Source organism: Odontomachus brunneus, unplaced genomic scaffold (genome assembly GCF_010583005.1).
Source record: "Odontomachus brunneus isolate Ranch 3 - 2012 unplaced genomic scaffold, Obru_v1 Obru_scaffold_142, whole genome shotgun sequence".
Lineage (NCBI taxonomy): Eukaryota > Metazoa > Arthropoda > Insecta > Hymenoptera > Formicidae > Odontomachus > Odontomachus brunneus.
The window spans coordinates 305,500-323,380 of record NW_022639592.1 but is presented as its reverse complement, the minus strand read 5'-3'; the positions used below and the strand labels follow the sequence as shown (position 1 = coordinate 323,380).

Below are 17,881 nucleotides of genomic sequence, written 5' to 3'. Positions count from 1 at the left end.
TTTAATTAATAATTAAAAATCTGTGTGATTATTTGGAAAATGGTAGAGGAGTCTTGTTCAATTTGACCTAAAGTACACGACGGCAGTCGTCGCTACTATAACTCATTTACCATATTCTGCACGATCATTTACAAATTTTCTACAGTTAATATCTCGATAATTATTGCGAATATCGTAAAACGGTATAGGACTTTTATGTTCACCTCAATCTGTTCTACGTCCCCACAAAATGCTTGGAGAAGAGTGTGAAACACCCTGTATGTGTGTATGTGTGTATGTGTGTGTGTATGTATGTATGTATATATGTATGTATCATTACTTTTAAAGTTGATGTTTATTGAATATTCTTCCGGTAAATACAAACTATCAGTAACATAACATCAATATTATAATTTCCTATCAATATTAAATTTCTCATATATTATTATATAGAAAAGTATTAAGATAATGTTATCGGAGAGTGAACGTAGATATATACTTTATTTATGAATTCAAAAATAATAATATTTATGCACAGATAAAGATGTACAAACCCAGTAAACACCAACTAACAGTAACATAACATCAATATTATAATTTCCCATTCAATAATGTAAATACAATATAATGCGTTTTATGTAACAGTTACATTCTTAAGTAGGAAATTATAACATTGATCTTAAGTTACTGATAATGTTTATTCGAAAAATATTCAATAAACACTAACTTTAAAAGTAACGTTACATTAATATTATAATACTCGCTCAACAATATAACTGTTACATACATATGTTATATGTAACACTCACACGGTTAAGTGAAGAATTATAATATTAATGTAGCATTATCGTGTTTGTTGATGTTCCCCAGATAGCACGATGAATTCTTTAAGTGTCCCTAAAGTTTTCTCCTTTTTGATGTCAATCTGAGCACAGATTTCTATGAAAATAATACATACAAATAATATCATGTGTTATATGGATACCTTATGTTTCCTCTAAACTCTATTTAACTTTTATTTAAAAAGTATTCCTAAAAAACTTACGAATTCTCCTTTTGTTTATATTTTTTTCTTTCTTCATTTTCCTTTATTTTCAGTACCCGACCACACATGATATCATTTGTATTATATTTTTATTGCAATTTGTGCTCAGATTAACGTCAGAAAAGAGAAAATTTTAGGAATACTTAAAGAATTCATCGTGCTATCTGCGAAACATTTACAAACATAGTAATGCTACATCAATATATATATATATATATATAACATTACTTATTTTATTTATTATTTTTTATTGTTTTTATTAGTTAAATAGCGTGCACCTATTCTAATAAATGAAGTAGTATTGTTCTAATAAATGAAGTAGGCTGTACATAGATGTCGAAATATAAATAATAAATAAAGAAATTAAAAATAAATAATAATAAGGGAGAAGGAGAGAGAAAGACAGAGAGAGAGAAATAGAAAGACAGAGACAGAGATACATTGAGAGGGAAGGAGGGAGGGAGAGAGGGAGAAAAAGAGAGAGTAAATATTTCTGTCTCCGTTTCTCTTTGACTCTCTCCGTCTCTCTCTCTCCCTCTCCCTCCCTCCTTATCTCCCTCCCTCCCCCTCTCTCTCTCTCTTTCTAATAAAGGGTTTCAGTGAGAATTTTAGATTAAAATACAGTTTTTTTTTTTATTACATCATTTTATTTATCATCAATCATTAATTTTATCAATATAAAAATTCCATAAACCGCTCCTGTTGAATTCTTACTCCCGCCCTTATGCCATGTCTTCTTTGTCTTATATATTATAAATACATATATTTTAGATATACAATATTATTCGAATTTATTAATAAATATAAGTTTAGAACAAAGTTTATAAATTTAAAGCCGGTGCTACATTTTACATTACGAATGCGGATTGAACTCTAATTACGAACTGCGAATTGTTAACTAGCCAATAAATCTGACTATTTCAGTTAAATTGGCTAGTCAACAATTCGCAATTTACAATCTGAATCTAGTTCGCATCCGCAATGCGTAGTGTAATATGGCTTAAACTAATTCGGATTCGAAAACTATCCGAATAGTGCAGATAATGATAAAATATCTTGTAAATGGGCAAAAGCCGGAGCAGGAGCGGCAACGACAGCAGGAGCTGGAGAACCAGCAGGAACGGGAGCTGGATGGCCAGCAGGAACGGAAGCTGGAGGGCCAGCGGGAACGGAAGCTGGAGGGCCAGCGGAAGCGAAAGCCGGGGCGCCAGCAGGATATTAAAAACTGAACGTCGTGAATATTGAATCATTTTTTCCGTGCAGTATCTCATTTTTTTCGCAGGTTTTCTTGTATTTATTTATAGAAGTAAGTTTATATTTATATTTTAGTCGAGATAGAAAAGACGTCTGGAATAATAATGCCGTGAAGAATAAACTTGCTTTATATTCCTCCGACATGTCGCGTTAGAAGAACTAAGAATGCGCGGATTTAAATGTGAGTTGCACGCAGCGCATACTAACAGCCGTACATGAAAATGAATCATTTTTCTCCTTCACCGTCTCATTCTTTGCAAAAGAGGATTTGCAAGCGCTGCAAATGCAAAATCTCTGTGGAATCCACGGAATTGAAAGCTCGTCGATCGAGTACACGTCGTCGTAGTTTCCAGTACACTTTATCGCGCGTCTCGATTAGATAATTATTATTATATGATTGTTACACGACGCACGACAACGTCGTCGAACCGTTTGTGCTCTCAAAATTATCAGCAATCAACGGTCATATCGGTGCTCGTGATGTAACATTTATTAAGTTGCTTACGTTAGCCGACATTTACTATGTGCAGTATTATTATGGGTCACAAATTGAAAGAAATTTCGGTATCAATTAGACCGAGGAAGCAGATATTTCTGTCAGTTTTTCTGTGAAATTGTTGCTGTGATTTAGAAATATTTTTTATATTCGTATAATGCATGTGAAGTGTGAAACAGACCTAAAATGAACCTAAAAATTAATCGAGAAACGAGATTTCTTCGAAACGAGACGTTTTCTTGCAATTCTGAAACTTGAATTGACTAAAAAGCCAGTCGATTTTGAGATATGACAAATCCTCACGTCTTTTTGACAATTTTCACGAAGTTATAATCGATCCTAAAGCGATAAACGAGTCCGTAAAAATCTAATCTGACGATAAAGAAACAATATATAATTTAGATTTTCTAGGTTTATCTTTTTTTTAACGTGTACGTTATTGATTAGATATAAATGGTGAGGCGAAATTGTTTTGTCGGCAAAAGGACGATAAGAAGTGTTACATTCGTTCTCAAGGAAATTCGGTTATCTGATGTCCAAATATCCAACCATTCGATCTAGAGTATATATAATATGCAGCATCTTACTTTGCTAACCTACTATGTTCATCATATCTATGTGAATACAATACTGTCTTTAACATTAAGATAGTGATCACTAATGCATGAACGATAATAATAAATAAGTGATTAAAAAGTTCTTCTGAGATAACGTTATATTTTCCATTGGATATCTCCGTAACCCCATTTTACCACTGCGAAAGTTGGGTGCAAAGTTTTCGTGACGATAAGGATGTTTGATAAGATCTGCGTTCGCAATTGGCAGATCGTACATCGATACCTACATCACTCGTCATCGTGAGGGCAAACCGATTTTTGTGCAGATGAGAAATCGCAGCAATTTTTCACGCAGATAAAAAAATAGCATGCGGAACAGCGTATATTGTAATAGTGCTCATATTTGCTTTAATAACACGTTCGCGAACAATATAAAATTGGATGATGTCTCTGTTCTACGAATCTCTTATCTCAATCATACAAATCTCTTTCAACCATATATCTCTTCCGGTGCTGAAGTATTTTGCATTTCAAGCGACACTTGGCAAACATTTTAAATTTATGCGGAAAGCAGTACTTGATTCGTGTAGCTGATTTTTTTGTTGTCTGAGGATCAGGAGAAATTATCAGTTGTAGAGACAGACAAGTTCCCGCGGAAGAACTTTTTGTTCAGTCAATTTTTCTTGGTTATTTCAGACGAGTCTGAACGCAGTCAAACATTCAGACGAATATTTTTGCGACAGTAAGAGATATACGAGTAGTTTCTTGTCGTCTTTGAATTTTCATCTGATCTCCGATGAGTTATACAAATTAAAATATTTTTTCGCGTGCAGGTATTTTAATTGAAATCACTCGAATTAATAAATCATCATGGCCAATTAGAAAATTATGTTTTCGAATCAGAATCTCCTGGTCTTTTCGTTGAGAAAGAAGAAAAGGTGAAATCGTGTGTATACGCAACAGATAAATGATGATTGAGTTGATCGAGGTAATTTTCATCTGAAATCGACTACTATAAATGTGAAATCTCATTAACATGAATTTAGAAACACGACATTGAAAAGTCGTTGAGAAGTCGCAGTTGAAAGTTATATAGGAAAGCATCGAGACGTCGTCAACCTTCGGTCGAAATGCGTATATAGGACTAAACAAGTTATTTTACGGCTGTCTTCGTGCGAGTCAACTACGCCACACGTATAATAGATAGACAATTAACACTAAGAAGACAGGAGAGAAAAATAGAGTTTCCCTTCTCTCCACCTTCGCTGTCGCGCGGACAGCCGCCCTATCGCGAAGCTTAAAGTGAAAGGAGACTATGTCTCGCCTCTCTGATAGACAGTTACATCAGCCATCCGCCGAGAAGGCGTCCTATTGCAAACATTTTTACGAGCACCTCTCCTTCGGGGTCCCTTTGGGAAGCGAGTTATCTCGACTACATTACCGCGACGCGTCTCTTCTCGCGGAATTCCAAGTCGTCATTACGCTTCCTGGACCGGTTTGCGACATGAGCGGCGAAGGGCCGGTCCAAAGCGCCGAGGTAAATTCGGCGGGAACCGGTTGCACCCGTCGTCGGCGCCCGGGGAGACAGGTTTCTCGGCGGATGCAATTATCGAGCACGTCTAGGATGTATTTTATTTCGCACGATCATGGACACGTACCACTTTCTCCTTCATCCGCTCATTACCCCTTGCTCTTTCCGGCCCTCTCGCCGTCTCTCCTTCCCGTTCTTAGCCGGGGATACATTAAGTATTAATTCGATCGGACTCGATTAGAGTGATTCGAGTGATATGTCGCTCGACGTAATCGCCAATTTCCACGCGACAATGAATCGATAATTTTGAATGCTGCGACGTGATGACGTTCGTGATCGCAAAAGGTCCAAAGAAAGTAACGTTTCGATGTGTTCGGAGATACGTGAATCATTCGACTTTCATCGCATATTTTAGAAAAGTTCATTATCATATATTCCAAAGAAGAATTTTTATGCTCTTCATAAAAATATTATAAAACTTGCATGCAATATTACTGTAAAACTTTCAGCTTATCAGTAAAATGATATTTGTCCGTGTGTGTATATATATATTGTATGATAACTTGAAGTTCGCAGAACCTCGAAAGGAGATTCGAGAGGGATCGATTATTCAAATAAACGAACGAGTTCGATTTTACCGTTCTGAACGACTAATTTAAAATTAGCTATTTGAACGCTAGAATTACGATTATCGGGTAGAAGGTTGCCTGCTAAACGAGTATCCTCAAGCGAGATATTACGAAATGCTTTCAACCACTTTATATTTCGACCGAATTCGGGTCGTAGTGCACGATTAATTAGCTCGTTATGCAATCGTTCACTAATCGGTTTCTCTCTCTCTCTCTCTCTTTCTCTCACCTTTCTTGCAAACTGTGACTTCATAGTTCAGTTATGACAGAAATGAATTTCTCTTTCTCTCGCTCTACGCTCTACGCTTCTACAGGCGATGGATAATCTCTTGACATTATGTTGTGACCTCGCGAATCTGGTCGCCCGCGCTTGTGACATTTTTACGGCGCAGCGGATTCGGCGGGACAAAACGTCGTGATAGTTGAGTCCTATATAACGATAGCGAGCCGCGGCTACGCCACTGTTTAGAGCATATGGTTGATCATGACGCCTTTTGTGAACTAATCGGACGTGAGATATCGTTAGTTTGCCGCGATTAATTGGCGCGCAAACAAAGATCGTTGTATTACCGTGGCACGGCGATCAATTACGTACACATTGGTCAATAGACATTTTGCACCAGAAATTAAAGTCACCAGTTACTAATTACGACTTATTAATTTATAAACTTGCTGAAGTCAAATATAACCAAGCATCATGTTCCACTAGTAACAGTCTTAGAAATGCACAACAATGGATTTTTATATATTTTCCCTCAAGATTAATATTGTTTTCAGCGAATTTTTATAGAAGTATGCCAACACTGTTATTGAGATCAACATTTTGATGATGAGACCACCCTGTTAGAGCCGTTTCGTTGCGGAAATTGTTTTATTGCCTTGTCAGGGTAATTTTTATTGAGAGGTAAACAGGTTCCCTGGATGAATTCGCTTTAGTTTAGTTGGGAACTTGGGAGAAAGTATTATCTTATCGAAAATGTCTTTTTCTTAATATTATGTTTTAAACATTGTTAACAATGTTATCTTACAAGTAGAATTGCGGTATGTCACGCAAGTGAACTAATAGAAACGATTATTTTTGCAGTGTAGTTACTTTAGTGAAACAAAGATGGAAATAAAGCCCGTTTGACTAGCAAAACATATGAATTATATTACATTATACTTTAGAAGTAGGAGATGATGATAAGATTTGGATGATTCAAATTTGTTATAAAACTTGTACATCAACTTTGCGATATCGGTTAAAGAGTGAAGATCGACCTGTGCCTTTTTAAAAATTATTTCAGACTAAATTCTTTTATTATTTTCTTTTGATCTTAAAACGTTCGAGTTAAAAGTATACCGGAAATATGCAAACGGAAAGTTAAAAATTGTTGCCCAGTATTATTTATCATGAAAAGAGATAAGTCGCTCACGCTAAGAGGAGTGTGCGTCGTACATTCTAAATTATAAGACTCGGAAACAACGACGATAATGAGTGATGGTCGTCACTAATTTGGAAGCAATCTATTACAACGCAATACCCCGTCGATTAGCCTCGTGAGAGTATACAGTACAATTTTTTTTTTAGTATCCGGATTATGTATTGTGTTTTTTTTTATTAGATGGTAATAATGCGAGGTATACAAACACCGTTTAAAATGACCCGTCAGAAAAGTAAAGAGAGCGTCGAGGGAGAAAGAGGAAGTTATTTTATCTTTATTTTATCGCCGAAACATGATTGATCTTTGATCTTGTCTTCAGTTGTCTTAGAATCTGACATGCTCACTGCATATCCTTTCGGTTCTCTTTTTTTTTTTAAGTGCCCAGGAGGTTTGTCAGTCGTGCTGTGCATCATGTAATACGCGTCTCGTGCGCGTTCACGTATCGTGCGTGTAATTTCACAAATCGCGCGTTTTGCAATAACGAAAACAGTCGATAACGATATCGTGTTGCGTTGTAGAGGCGTTCCGGCCTGCAGTCGTGACCAGTCCGCCTTTTGTCGTACTTTCTAAACCGCGACTAATCGTAACACCGCCCGAACTGTACTTTCTAAAGCATTGCAAAACAGCGCAAATGTCTCGTCACATTTTGCAAAATTTGAAATAAACGATGTCTCACGCCGGGGAGCAAATTACTCACTCGTTTATCGCAAATCTAATTAACTGCTTACTTCATTAAAAGGCGAGGCTGTAAGTGTAAGAACAACACAAAAGTATCCATCTACGCGGTTTCAGCTGAATTGCACGTTTATTTTAATTAATTAAAATTAAAATTCGCAGTTTATTTTAATTGATTCAAAGACGCAGCATCGGCATAGTTGGCGATAAACTAGAAATGAAGGTCGCTCAATTTTCAAGTGCATAGCTAATCTTATTGTGCAACTGACTTTAAGTAGAATTTATTTCGATCAAATTTGCACATCGGATTCGATTGCCGAAGCGCTTTATGTCAAAATCGAATACGATGCGAGAATATGCCTCAATGAAATTTCACATCGAAGGTTGACTCTAGAAAATTAATTGCGATCGGAGAAATGCGTAGAAGTAAATAAACTTTGTTGTAAGGAAAATGTCGTTAGTCATGGAAACAATTAGATCAATCAACAAGGAGATTAAATATATCGTAGATGAGGATGCAGAAAAAATAAAAGTTAAAGAGTGGAATTCGACTTTGAATGACTACGTTTGGAAAAGCGGACAAACACTCGCCACAGTTAAAAAAATTCTGCGGATGCATCCGGGATCGAATTTTTAAGTGAAAATCTCTCAGATGAGAGCACTCTGGTTATCGCTTACGTAGTGAAAAACTACATTTCCGCTCGCCCGACTAAAGCCCGTGTAAACGCGAGAACGTGAGAGCGATTCGAATAAATCTCTCGCGCTTGAACGCCTAAATAGAAGTTCCGCTCTACGTGCTTCAGACACTCTAAGAGAGAAAAATCTTGATCACTGTGTATTATCCAATCATACTGTTAATCCGTCAGTGCTTGCGTCGGCGAACGATTACGTTATAAATAAATTGCTTCGCATTAAAATCGTTCGGGTCGCGTAAGTGCGCGATAAAACGCACAGATGCATATTGTGACCGTGCGTCATATTTTTGTTCACAAAGTTACTCTCTCTCGGATCATTAGTCACGCGGCTTGATATTCAAAATTGACAGTATTCAAAATTGACATTAACAAAATTGCTGCGCACACTTGCAAACTCTTGAAGGATGTCAAAGACCCGTTCTGCGACTATCATCAAATGATTATATCGATGTAAAACAAACGCATGTTTACATTTCTCTACTGACAACAGTCAGCAGTTTTGCAAAACAAACGCAGTTGTATGAATGATTCGTTCGTTTTAGGAAAGGACTACCTCGCATAAACCGGGAAAAAATATTTGAAAATTTATCAATAAAATAAAGCTCACTTCTGTCGAATAAAGTTTGCTCCTGTGAGTAATGTATGTTACATCCCGTAAATGAATTAATTTTTTATTTTATAATTAAATTCTCAAGTTTTTTTCTTAGTGTGCACGTGGTATGATATAAAAAATTAAAACAATAAACAAACGACTCTATGCAAACACTCTTCGTAAAGTCAATCGACTTTTCAGGTGCTTAAGAGAACGGCGCGTACGCGTATCTTCAGTTCGGGCGAAACTTCGATTTCGAAATGATGCTTCCGGCATTTCTCTAGCCGTTGCGCTAAATTCAGTTGGCTGCGTTAGGTTCCATGACAGGCGCGTGCCGCGTCGCGAAGAGAATGCGGAAGCGATTGCAACGCAAATAATAACAACATAAGCACATGCGCCTCGTCGTTTCGCGTCACTCACCTCTATATTGCCCATCGTTTGAAAGGCCGTGAACACCAGCATGAACCCCCAGCTGAGGATCATCACGTTCAAAAAGGCCCGGTCGACGATCATGGTGGCGGAGTGATTTCACGTGCTCGCCGTGTACAGATGGAATAGAGGAATGTCCTCGGATGCGATTCGCGTTTCGCGCGCGTTTCACGATGCCGGATTATTCGCGCAAGTGTTCGCCGCCGTTGACAGATGGTTGCCGCATGGGCGAAGGTGAAAAGCCGCGAGCGCACTGCTACATAACTGGCTTCGGAGCGCCGCCTCTCTAAAAAAAGAAGTCGAGCAGGCCGTGAAGTTGCCGGCGAGTCACGCGACTTCGAGAGATAGCGAGCAAGCGAGCGATCGATCCATCGATCGTCGAGCGTCGCCGCCATTGTTGCGCGCGTCGTTCGAAGATCATAGCTAACTTCGTGTGTCGCCGAGATGTTCCAGTAAACCTCGATATAACCTCAATCTGCGTGCTCGTTGGAAACGTACGTCTTTTTCAGAGAACTCTCTCAACTGATGCAATAAGTTAGAGCGGAATATTTTGTCTCTCGCTTCAATTTATTATATCAGTTCAGGAATTCTTAAGAAAAAAAAAAAATAAGCAATAACTTTTTGGCTATTTATTGGAAGAAGAATGAGCGGTTTAACCTATAAATTGTTCTCTTTGGATGATGTCATCCGTATGAAATCAGGAAAGGAGAGAGAGGGGAAAGAAAGATTTGTAGAGAACATAGAAAATGGTTAATTAAGAATAGGAAGAGCCAAAAAGATTGACACGTTTGGAAAAAAAAACCATCTTACAGAGGAGACATTATGACAAAGTCGTTAAACCTTAAAAAACAAAAAATAAAATAAAGCGCGAATAATCGAGGAGTGTCTCATCAGCATTCGCTGAAGGTATCTTGTCGACATTCAACACTGATGAGTATTAATGTGTGTACACTTGTAACAAAGACTGTCATGAAACGACTAAAGAAAGGTTAGAGTTGCAGAGTGATGTTTATTATTTTCGTCGAGGAAGAAATGATGACGAATCGGTGAGGAAATCGATAGTGGGAAAGGTCAATCAGTGATCGCGGGATATTCTACAAAAAACAACACGAACGACGCTCCTTAGCCGTGAATTTGGAGTAAAGCCAACCTTGCAAGCAACGAGTCATGAAGCACGACACTGAATGCGTTGATAAACGGTGCAATAAGAGACGATATATCGCGCGCGATAAACTTTGTGCGATTCAAGGTTCGATCGCGCAACTTCCGCCCGTCGTAGCCGCACCTCTCTGCACTTTGTGCACCTTGAATGAAACAGGGATATGCTCGAGTAGTCGGGAGGAAAGAGCGAGTAAATTGACGGCGCACAGACGGTGCAGCCGCGATGACGAACCTGCACATCGCGACTCGGTCGACGAGACAAACGCGATAGGCGCGAGCGATCCATCGATCTTGGGCGAGTCTCAAGGGTAAAGAGATTGGGTTAGAGGCGTGCGATTTCACGCACGCGAGTTTGACGGGTTCGCTGTCTCCGTGCCGTTGCGTTATCGGGGAAGTCGTCTGCAGGGAGACCCCCGTGGAAAGTGAAAACAGCGCACCGTTGAATGTCGTGCGACTTGGCGGGTGGAAGTGCAGAGAGGCGCGTACCTAGCGCGGCGAGCTTCGGGCCGATCGCGTTATCCGTAGAACGCGGCCGAATAATTCGCGGGTATCGTTATTTCCTGTGCTCCACGACGAGAGGAGAGGACAATGAAGGACTAGGCGTCGTGCACTTGAATAACTCGGCCGATCGTGTGATGTGAGTCGACGGTGCCCTAACCAACAGTGGTGTCGATGCCGCTACGTCGCCGGGCGTTTGGAATCTTGGTTAAACGGATTTTCCCCTTGTTGTCTGTATCGCGGTCGAGATCGTAATCTAGAGTGAGACCGAGCGACTGGCAGGCAGACTACAAAGTGCAAAGTTGGACTGACCTAACCCAAATCCGCGGTGAGGAACGCCGATTCCGTCTCTTTATCGCTGGACCTTATCGATGGTGTGCGAAAATAGCTCGGCCACGAACCTGCCCGTTTGCGTGAGCTGTGAGATCATTGTACAAACATTATGACGGACGTTCGCCCTCGCCGCGACACGAAGGATCCATCCTTCCTTCTCTCCCGCGTAACTCTGGTGCCGCGCGACGGCGAAGGACCCGCGGAGGATACACGTGCGTAAATGCGCCAAGTCGAAGGGCATCGATGCGTAAAGTTGTGAACGGGTACGACACTCGGCTGGGATTTCACTCGCGCTGTCGACATTATCAACCAGTCATGAAGAAGCAGTTTTTCCGGGTCAAGCAGCTCGCCGATCAGACCTTCTCCAGGTAGTCAGTCATTTATCGCATAGTTATCTTGCCCAATACATATTGGGCATAAGTCCTCCTCAGATATATTCCTTTTTTATTCAATCTTATACTTTGTGCAATCTTCATTTAATATCAGCTCAATATTTATACATTGGTTATGTGACAGTTAGATTAGGAGATAAAATATAGATTGTAAAAGATAAGATTCCATTGCAACTAGATAAGTAATATCTGAGTAAAATGTCTTTTTTGTCTGCAAACAGAGCGGGGAAAACGGAAGTGCTGACGGATGATCTGCAAGCTGCTGATAAACATGTCGAACAAATCAGAGCAGCTCTCACTGGTCTCAGTAAGAGACTTGGGAATCCACCGAATCAAACAGTCACACAGGATGCTTTCAAGGAGAAACGTTTGGTAAATCTTATTTATATTGTACTTGTCGTAATGATAATATAAAATATTGAGGCATATATTTAATAACTCTTTTTGTTTTTTCTGTCTCTCTTTATTATTGAGACAAGCATTGCTTCCCTTACTGCACAAATGGAAAGTTGACTTGTGAAGAAGGACGCTACTTTTAAGAGATATTTATCAAGTAATTGTTATTATGTAGTTATGTTGAATTCTCATTCTTTTAGAAAAAGTGCTACGAGTATATACTTGGGCAAACCATGTTGGAAAATGCTGGTGAGGACGGTCTCATGAGTTTTGCATTGTTAGAGTGTGGGAGAGCACAAATGTCATTGGCTAACGAAACTGTGGAGCACGAAGCGAAAGTCGAACAGTATGTAGCTGCTCCATTGCAACACATTTTAGATACCGATGTACCAAATATATTGAAGCATAAGAGAAATTTAGCGCGTCTTACGTTAGACATGGACAGTGCCAGAACGAGATATCTTCAAGCGAGTAAACACAGTGCCGGTAATCATCGAAGTTTACTGCTTAATTTCTTAATAAACACATTTATATAGATATTCTCCTGAATCATTCGACCAACACTTTATTGTGTACACAGGTGCAGGCGCAACAAAAGTAGATAACTTGAGAGAGGAATTAGAAGAGGCTGAATCAAAAGTTGAGCAATGTAGAGATCAATTGGCCGCGGAGATGTTCCAACTCATGTCGCGCGAAACGGAACTGGCACAGACGATTATTCAGTATGTGAAACTTCAACGAGCTTACCATGAAAGTGCACTGCATTGCCTCGAGGACCTTATACCTGGATTAGAAAGCTATATTAGTGAGTTTTTATTTCAAGTGTATGGGTACCATCGCGAAAGTGCTTGTTGTCGATATAGTCGTTGGCGAATTAAATCCAAGAGTGAGAGAAAATCATACAACGATCGGTTGCAGATGATAACGAAATGAAGCCAGTATACGGATATCCTCTCGAGGAACATCTTAGGGTAACGAACCGAAAAATCGCATTACCCATACAGTTATGCGTGTCCGTGCTATTGCGTTTGGGCATGGAAGAGGAGGGCCTTTTTAGAATAGCAGGTGCCGCGTCGAAGTCGCGACGGATCAAATTAAGTTTAGACGCCTGCTGCCTCACGTTGCCGAGGGCCCTAGAATATAAAGATCCGCACGTAATCGCTGGGGCGCTAAAATCATACTTACGAGAATTGCCAGAGCCTCTACTGACGTACAAGTGAGTGTCGATTATTCGTGAGATCGATAATTGTGCTATCGTGATATTGTCACCGTATATTTTCTGCATGTAACCATAGCTGCGTTCGTTTTGGATGCTTTCGCGCTGATAATATCATTCTATCTCTGTTGTTTGTTGCATATCGAGACAAGATAGAACAATGTTCGCAGCACGAAAGCGTCTAAAGCGAACATAACCCATATTTTACCATATGTAACGTGATTATCCAGGTTGTATCCCGAATGGATGGCTGCTGCAAAACTTGCGCACAGTGACGCGCGGTTACGAGCTCTCTGGGAAGTGCTGCATAAATTGCCACCGGCGAATTTGGAAAATCTGCGGTTCCTAATTAAATTTCTGGCTGTGCTCACGAAGAATCAGGATGTAAATAAGATGTCACCACAGAATATCGCTATTGTCATTGCCCCAAACTTAATTTGGAGTCCGCAAGAGGATGCAAATACAATAGTGTAAGCAATCTTGCCTAAAATATTGAAGATTATGAAAGCAATTTCTCGGGTAACTTCACCGACCTGTTTACCTATTCTATTCTGTAATAATGTACTTGCGTTTTCTCTATATTGCCACAGGATGAACATGAGTACAGCAAACAACTCTAGTCTTATAGTAGACCAATTAATTACATACGCGGACTGGTTCTTCCCGGGTGAGATGGATTTCGATCGCGACCTGGAAGTGGGCATCGTGAGCGATTCGGAGAATCAGACTGTCGGTATGCGCCGTTGCATGTCTAATACTAGTCTCAGCGATCACGGCGAGAGCCCGCCTCAAGGTAGCCCGAAACCGGCGGCACGTCGGAAGAATAAGCCAGCGCCGACGCCGCCGAGTGGCAACACTCCGGACAAGCACGAGAGGAGATGCGATGACAAACAACCGCCTCCGACGCCAGACAAGCCGCCGAGAGCCTTAGCATTGGCTACGTTGACTCGGACAACGCATAAAGCTCACAAGTATGAGATGAACGCCGAATCAACGCGTGGACACGAGGACACGGCGGATCGGCACGAGAAGCACGCAGAGACGGACGCGAAGCAGTCGTTATCGGAATCGATATCGATGGACCTTTATCCTGCGGACAATCCTGAACGACCGCAGGAAACCAGTACTCACCAAAGCGAAGTGTTCAATTTAAGCGATGTAGAGAAAAGCATCTCGGAATTACAGAGATACGACGCGAAAATAAATGCACCGAGCACAAAGGAGAAGCCAAGTGGAGTCTCGTCCGACAATATCACGAAATCGATTGTGGAAGTCGAGCATAACGAAAGTACGGTACAAAAGCCAAAACCAGTGCCTACGGAAAAGCCATCCACATTGGAGAGGAGAAGACCAATAGCAGCACCTAGAAGTATAACAAATATCACGCATACAGCAGGTAACAGTTTCCTTCTTCTAATATCGTTCCGTGTGACTGTTTTCATTGATTGTTTTAGCGACGATACTTACGTTTGACTTATATCCAACTTGATTTCTCTCGTTACAGAAGACGGAGTCGAATTACGCAAAAAGTCTGACAATAACGCGCCAAATGTACAGTTATTGGGTGACAGAAGCAGCAAACCGGCGATTCCCGAGCGGCCAGCTTGTTTGATTCGTCCATCGAGCCTCATCAGACAACATCCACGTCACAGTAACGAAAATCTAGAAACCGATCCAGGGGTGAGTAGAGAGAACTTAAAACTGCGAGAACGTTGTTGATTTATAATCCTTTATGATAAGCGTATAGTTACTTCAAGTGGACGACAAATAACACTGCCTGGATATTGCATTTTGAATAATTACGTAAGCTACATCACGACTTAAAAAGAAAGGAAAAGAAAACTAACCACACAAAGTGCGTTCGGGGAGCTCGCTATTAGCGCTATTTAGCACTATCGTGTTATTCTATACTTGTATATCTAAGGAGCGATAAAGATAGAAGAACGCGGTAGCGTTGATAGCGTGCTCCCCGAACGCACCTACAGTCCGACAAAGCTTCTTCACGCGCGTTACACTTGCCGCTATTCGTGTAGTACTCTCTCCGTTACACACGCTCGTCTCTTGCTGGTCGTTAATCCATACCAAACTAATTTCTCGTTAAACCGTTCGCAGCCTTTAACGCTGGAACGAGCTCACGTATACTCCGTGGACAAACAGCAGGTCAGTATAATACAAGTGCGTGGGAACAATAGCAATGCGCTGTCCACACCGGGCGAGAGCACTGGCAACACGGCAACTTCGAACTTGCAGAGAAGCCCAAGCGTGGGTAGCCGGCCGTCCTCTATATCTCTGTACGGCACCGAACGCCGCGAGGAGAAGGCCACGAGGCCAGCGGAGCAGTCGGGTCAGGTGCCGTACATCGAGCAAGCGAAAGCTCACACGCGCACCAGATCGGAAGGCAACATTATCGACGTCCAAACCCAGACTGACGCGAGAGTGGTTGTCAGGTCGCCGCAGCAGAACGTACCGGCTTCGCCGAGATTCCATCAGCGACCGCCGCGGCCACAGCCACCACCGCCGCCGCCACCCACCATACGGCCTAAGTTGGAACAGGAGAGCACCAATCTTTAGAAGGGTCAGAAGCGTGAAACACAGCTGCGGTGCATCTCGCGGAGGGGCTCTCGAAAACGTGGTCGCTGTCTCACCGTCGTCGAGAACAGCGCGGCGTTTCCTCACGCATGACAATATGTTACATGTACGACGTAGAATTTCTTCTATCTTCGCGGATAAGAATCGCCGACGGATAACGATCGATGAAAGTCCTCGTCCATTTCGAGAGCGTTGCGTCCTCGCAAATCTGAAGGATCGAATTTATCATAACACGGGGAACTGCGCGAGATCCGTTCGCTCGGTGATTCGAAACACGTGCAACATCGAGTATGTATTTCGTAGGTTTGATAACACATTCGGACAAAGTTACTCTATTTTTCCCGTGATCTCTCTATTTATACGATTTCTTATTATATTCCAACGATAATCCTTAGAGAGTGTTTCGACGAAATGCCATTGTACGAAAGCGAGAGACAAAGAGGAGTCATTTCATCTTGGACATTAAAGCGTTTGCGCATTCGGCAGCTTCCAGCACGCCGTGTATTATATTTTCAAAACTCCTTTTACATACATACACATATACATACCTAATTTGCGGTAATTGATGACAACGGTGATGATATTTTTGAAGCTTATCAACTTTTTATACTTGTAGCGAATAAGGAGAGAGGCAGAAGCTCCAAGTGTCGTTTTAAGATTAAGAATATCAGTTCAATATTAGATCATCACCGTGAGCGTTGAAGCGCACAAAACTAGTTCGCTGTGCTCAATATACGTTAAAGCGTAATTATAAAATTGTCTTTGGTCCGCAAAATTTGTTAGACAGCAGCGTCAGCGCTTACGATGAGAACTTTTAATTGTTACATCCACTAAAGAAAGGGGAGAAAAAGAGTTAACGTACAAGAGGACTGGTACGGTCAGTGCGTCGGAATTGATTCAACGGGTGATATTTTATTAGCGAAGATTGATCGAACGTTTATTAATCGTTATGAAATGCCGGATCTACGTTTGAGAGAGGACGTATCTGTATGTTATTATATTTGACCGATGCAATACGCGATTCTTGAATTATTACCAACACCTAAGAACGAAAAGGACTTTTTTTAAATACAAATCAAAAATTAAGTTTTATATACGTTCAAGTCTCTATACAAGTGTCTCTATACAATGAACTCTTGATCCTGCAGATTGAATTATCATGTTCGTGCCGAACAGTTGAGTTCGTACCCGCATTATTGATGAGAAAAAATTGTTGATCACGTTGTATCGATATGAAACGTTAAGTTTGATCAGTTCTTATTCACTAAAAACATCTATGTATACGTACATTTTTAATCTTCAACTAATGACTTAAACAGATGATGTATTCGATTCCATGGTGGAGTCAACTCTAATAAGGACGTTGCATTTCATGATAACAAGTTGATATGTAGTATTTTTGTTTAGCTTTATTTTATTTTTTTCTTTTCTTTAATAAAATAGTCTCTCGTTATCTATGAGTAGATATGTCTAAAAATCCTAACATTACAGAAGACAGTCGACAGCTAACATTTTTATATATATATTTTATAAAATTCTTTACCAAAATTACACACACATACACATATACAGGAACACCTAGATTTGACACCACCATAGTAATTGAGGGTCAATCCCTCTTTACATACGTAGCAAAATTCGTTTTTCTTTGCGAAATTATGTTTGAAATTATATTTTTTAAAGATCCTTGGCAAATTTTATAAATTATGTAAGTATAAGTTGTATCTTATAACATAGTATCCCCGAAGTCGATCTCGAGTTTGTTGTACTTCGTTCCCATGAGAATGCTAGATTTGTAAAATTCAAGAAGTTAAAATTCATTATTTACGCACGTGCTATTTTGAATGTGTATTTTGATATTAAAATTGAAATTTGAGAATATTTCGGAGTACGTATATATATTATCTGATTTTGTTATAAAATTTAATTTAAAATTTCATATGTGCAATGTAAATTTTAGCAATTAGTAAACGCTTCATTTCTAAATACC

General features: G+C 40.2%; 3 protein-coding genes across 4 annotated transcripts in view; 2 read left to right on the top strand and 1 right to left on the bottom strand.

The window, feature by feature from the left end:
* The window catches only part of LOC116850333 (merozoite surface antigen 2-like), an 8,670-nt gene extending 6,259 nt beyond the window's left edge, over nucleotides 1–2,411 (top strand). Inside the window, exon 2 of the mRNA XM_032828482.1 lies at nucleotides 2,098–2,411. Within this exon, the coding sequence (XP_032684373.1) occupies nucleotides 2,098–2,246 (149 nt within the window). The 3' untranslated portion in view covers nucleotides 2,247–2,411. The remainder of the gene's footprint in view (nucleotides 1–2,097) is intronic.
* Nucleotides 1–10,562, bottom strand: part of LOC116850332 (UNC93-like protein MFSD11) — a 21,490-nt gene extending 10,928 nt beyond the window's left edge. Inside the window, exons 1-2 of the mRNA XM_032828481.1 lie at nucleotides 10,457–10,562; nucleotides 9,298–9,592 (exon numbers count right to left, since the gene is read on the bottom strand). Coding sequence (XP_032684372.1) covers nucleotides 9,298–9,390 — 93 coding nt within the window. The 5' untranslated portion in view covers nucleotides 9,391–9,592; nucleotides 10,457–10,562. The remainder of the gene's footprint in view (nucleotides 1–9,297; nucleotides 9,593–10,456) is intronic.
* Nucleotides 9,786–17,772, top strand: LOC116850330 (rho GTPase-activating protein 44-like). Of its 2 annotated transcripts, XM_032828480.1 has the most exons (10): nucleotides 9,786–11,666; nucleotides 11,912–12,062; nucleotides 12,287–12,572; nucleotides 12,667–12,891; nucleotides 13,005–13,302; nucleotides 13,533–13,772; nucleotides 13,893–14,698; nucleotides 14,807–14,982; nucleotides 15,415–15,462; nucleotides 15,553–17,772. In XM_032828480.1, the coding sequence occupies exons 1-10, from the start codon at nucleotides 11,542–11,544 to the stop codon at nucleotides 15,871–15,873; spliced, it is 2,676 nt and encodes an 891-aa protein (XP_032684371.1). In that variant the 5' UTR covers nucleotides 9,786–11,541; the 3' UTR covers nucleotides 15,874–17,772. The 2 variants fall into 2 exon arrangements, with proteins under 2 accessions (XP_032684371.1, XP_032684370.1); XM_032828479.1 differs by having other exon boundaries at nucleotides 9,787–11,666; nucleotides 15,415–17,772.
* Nucleotides 17,773–17,881: the final 109 nt, after the last annotated feature.

Bases quoted from the DNA above. Each gene is read 5' to 3' on its own strand.
- LOC116850330 (XM_032828479.1), top strand. From the start codon at position 11,542: ATGCGTAAAGTTGTGAACGGGTACGACACTCGGCTGGGATTTCACTCG. The intron at 13,303-13,532 runs GTGAGTGTCGAT...GTGATTATCCAG, and splicing joins GAGCCTCTACTGACGTACAA to GTTGTATCCCGAATGGATGG. The intron at 13,773-13,892 runs GTAAGCAATCTT...ATATTGCCACAG, and splicing joins GAGGATGCAAATACAATAGT to GATGAACATGAGTACAGCAA.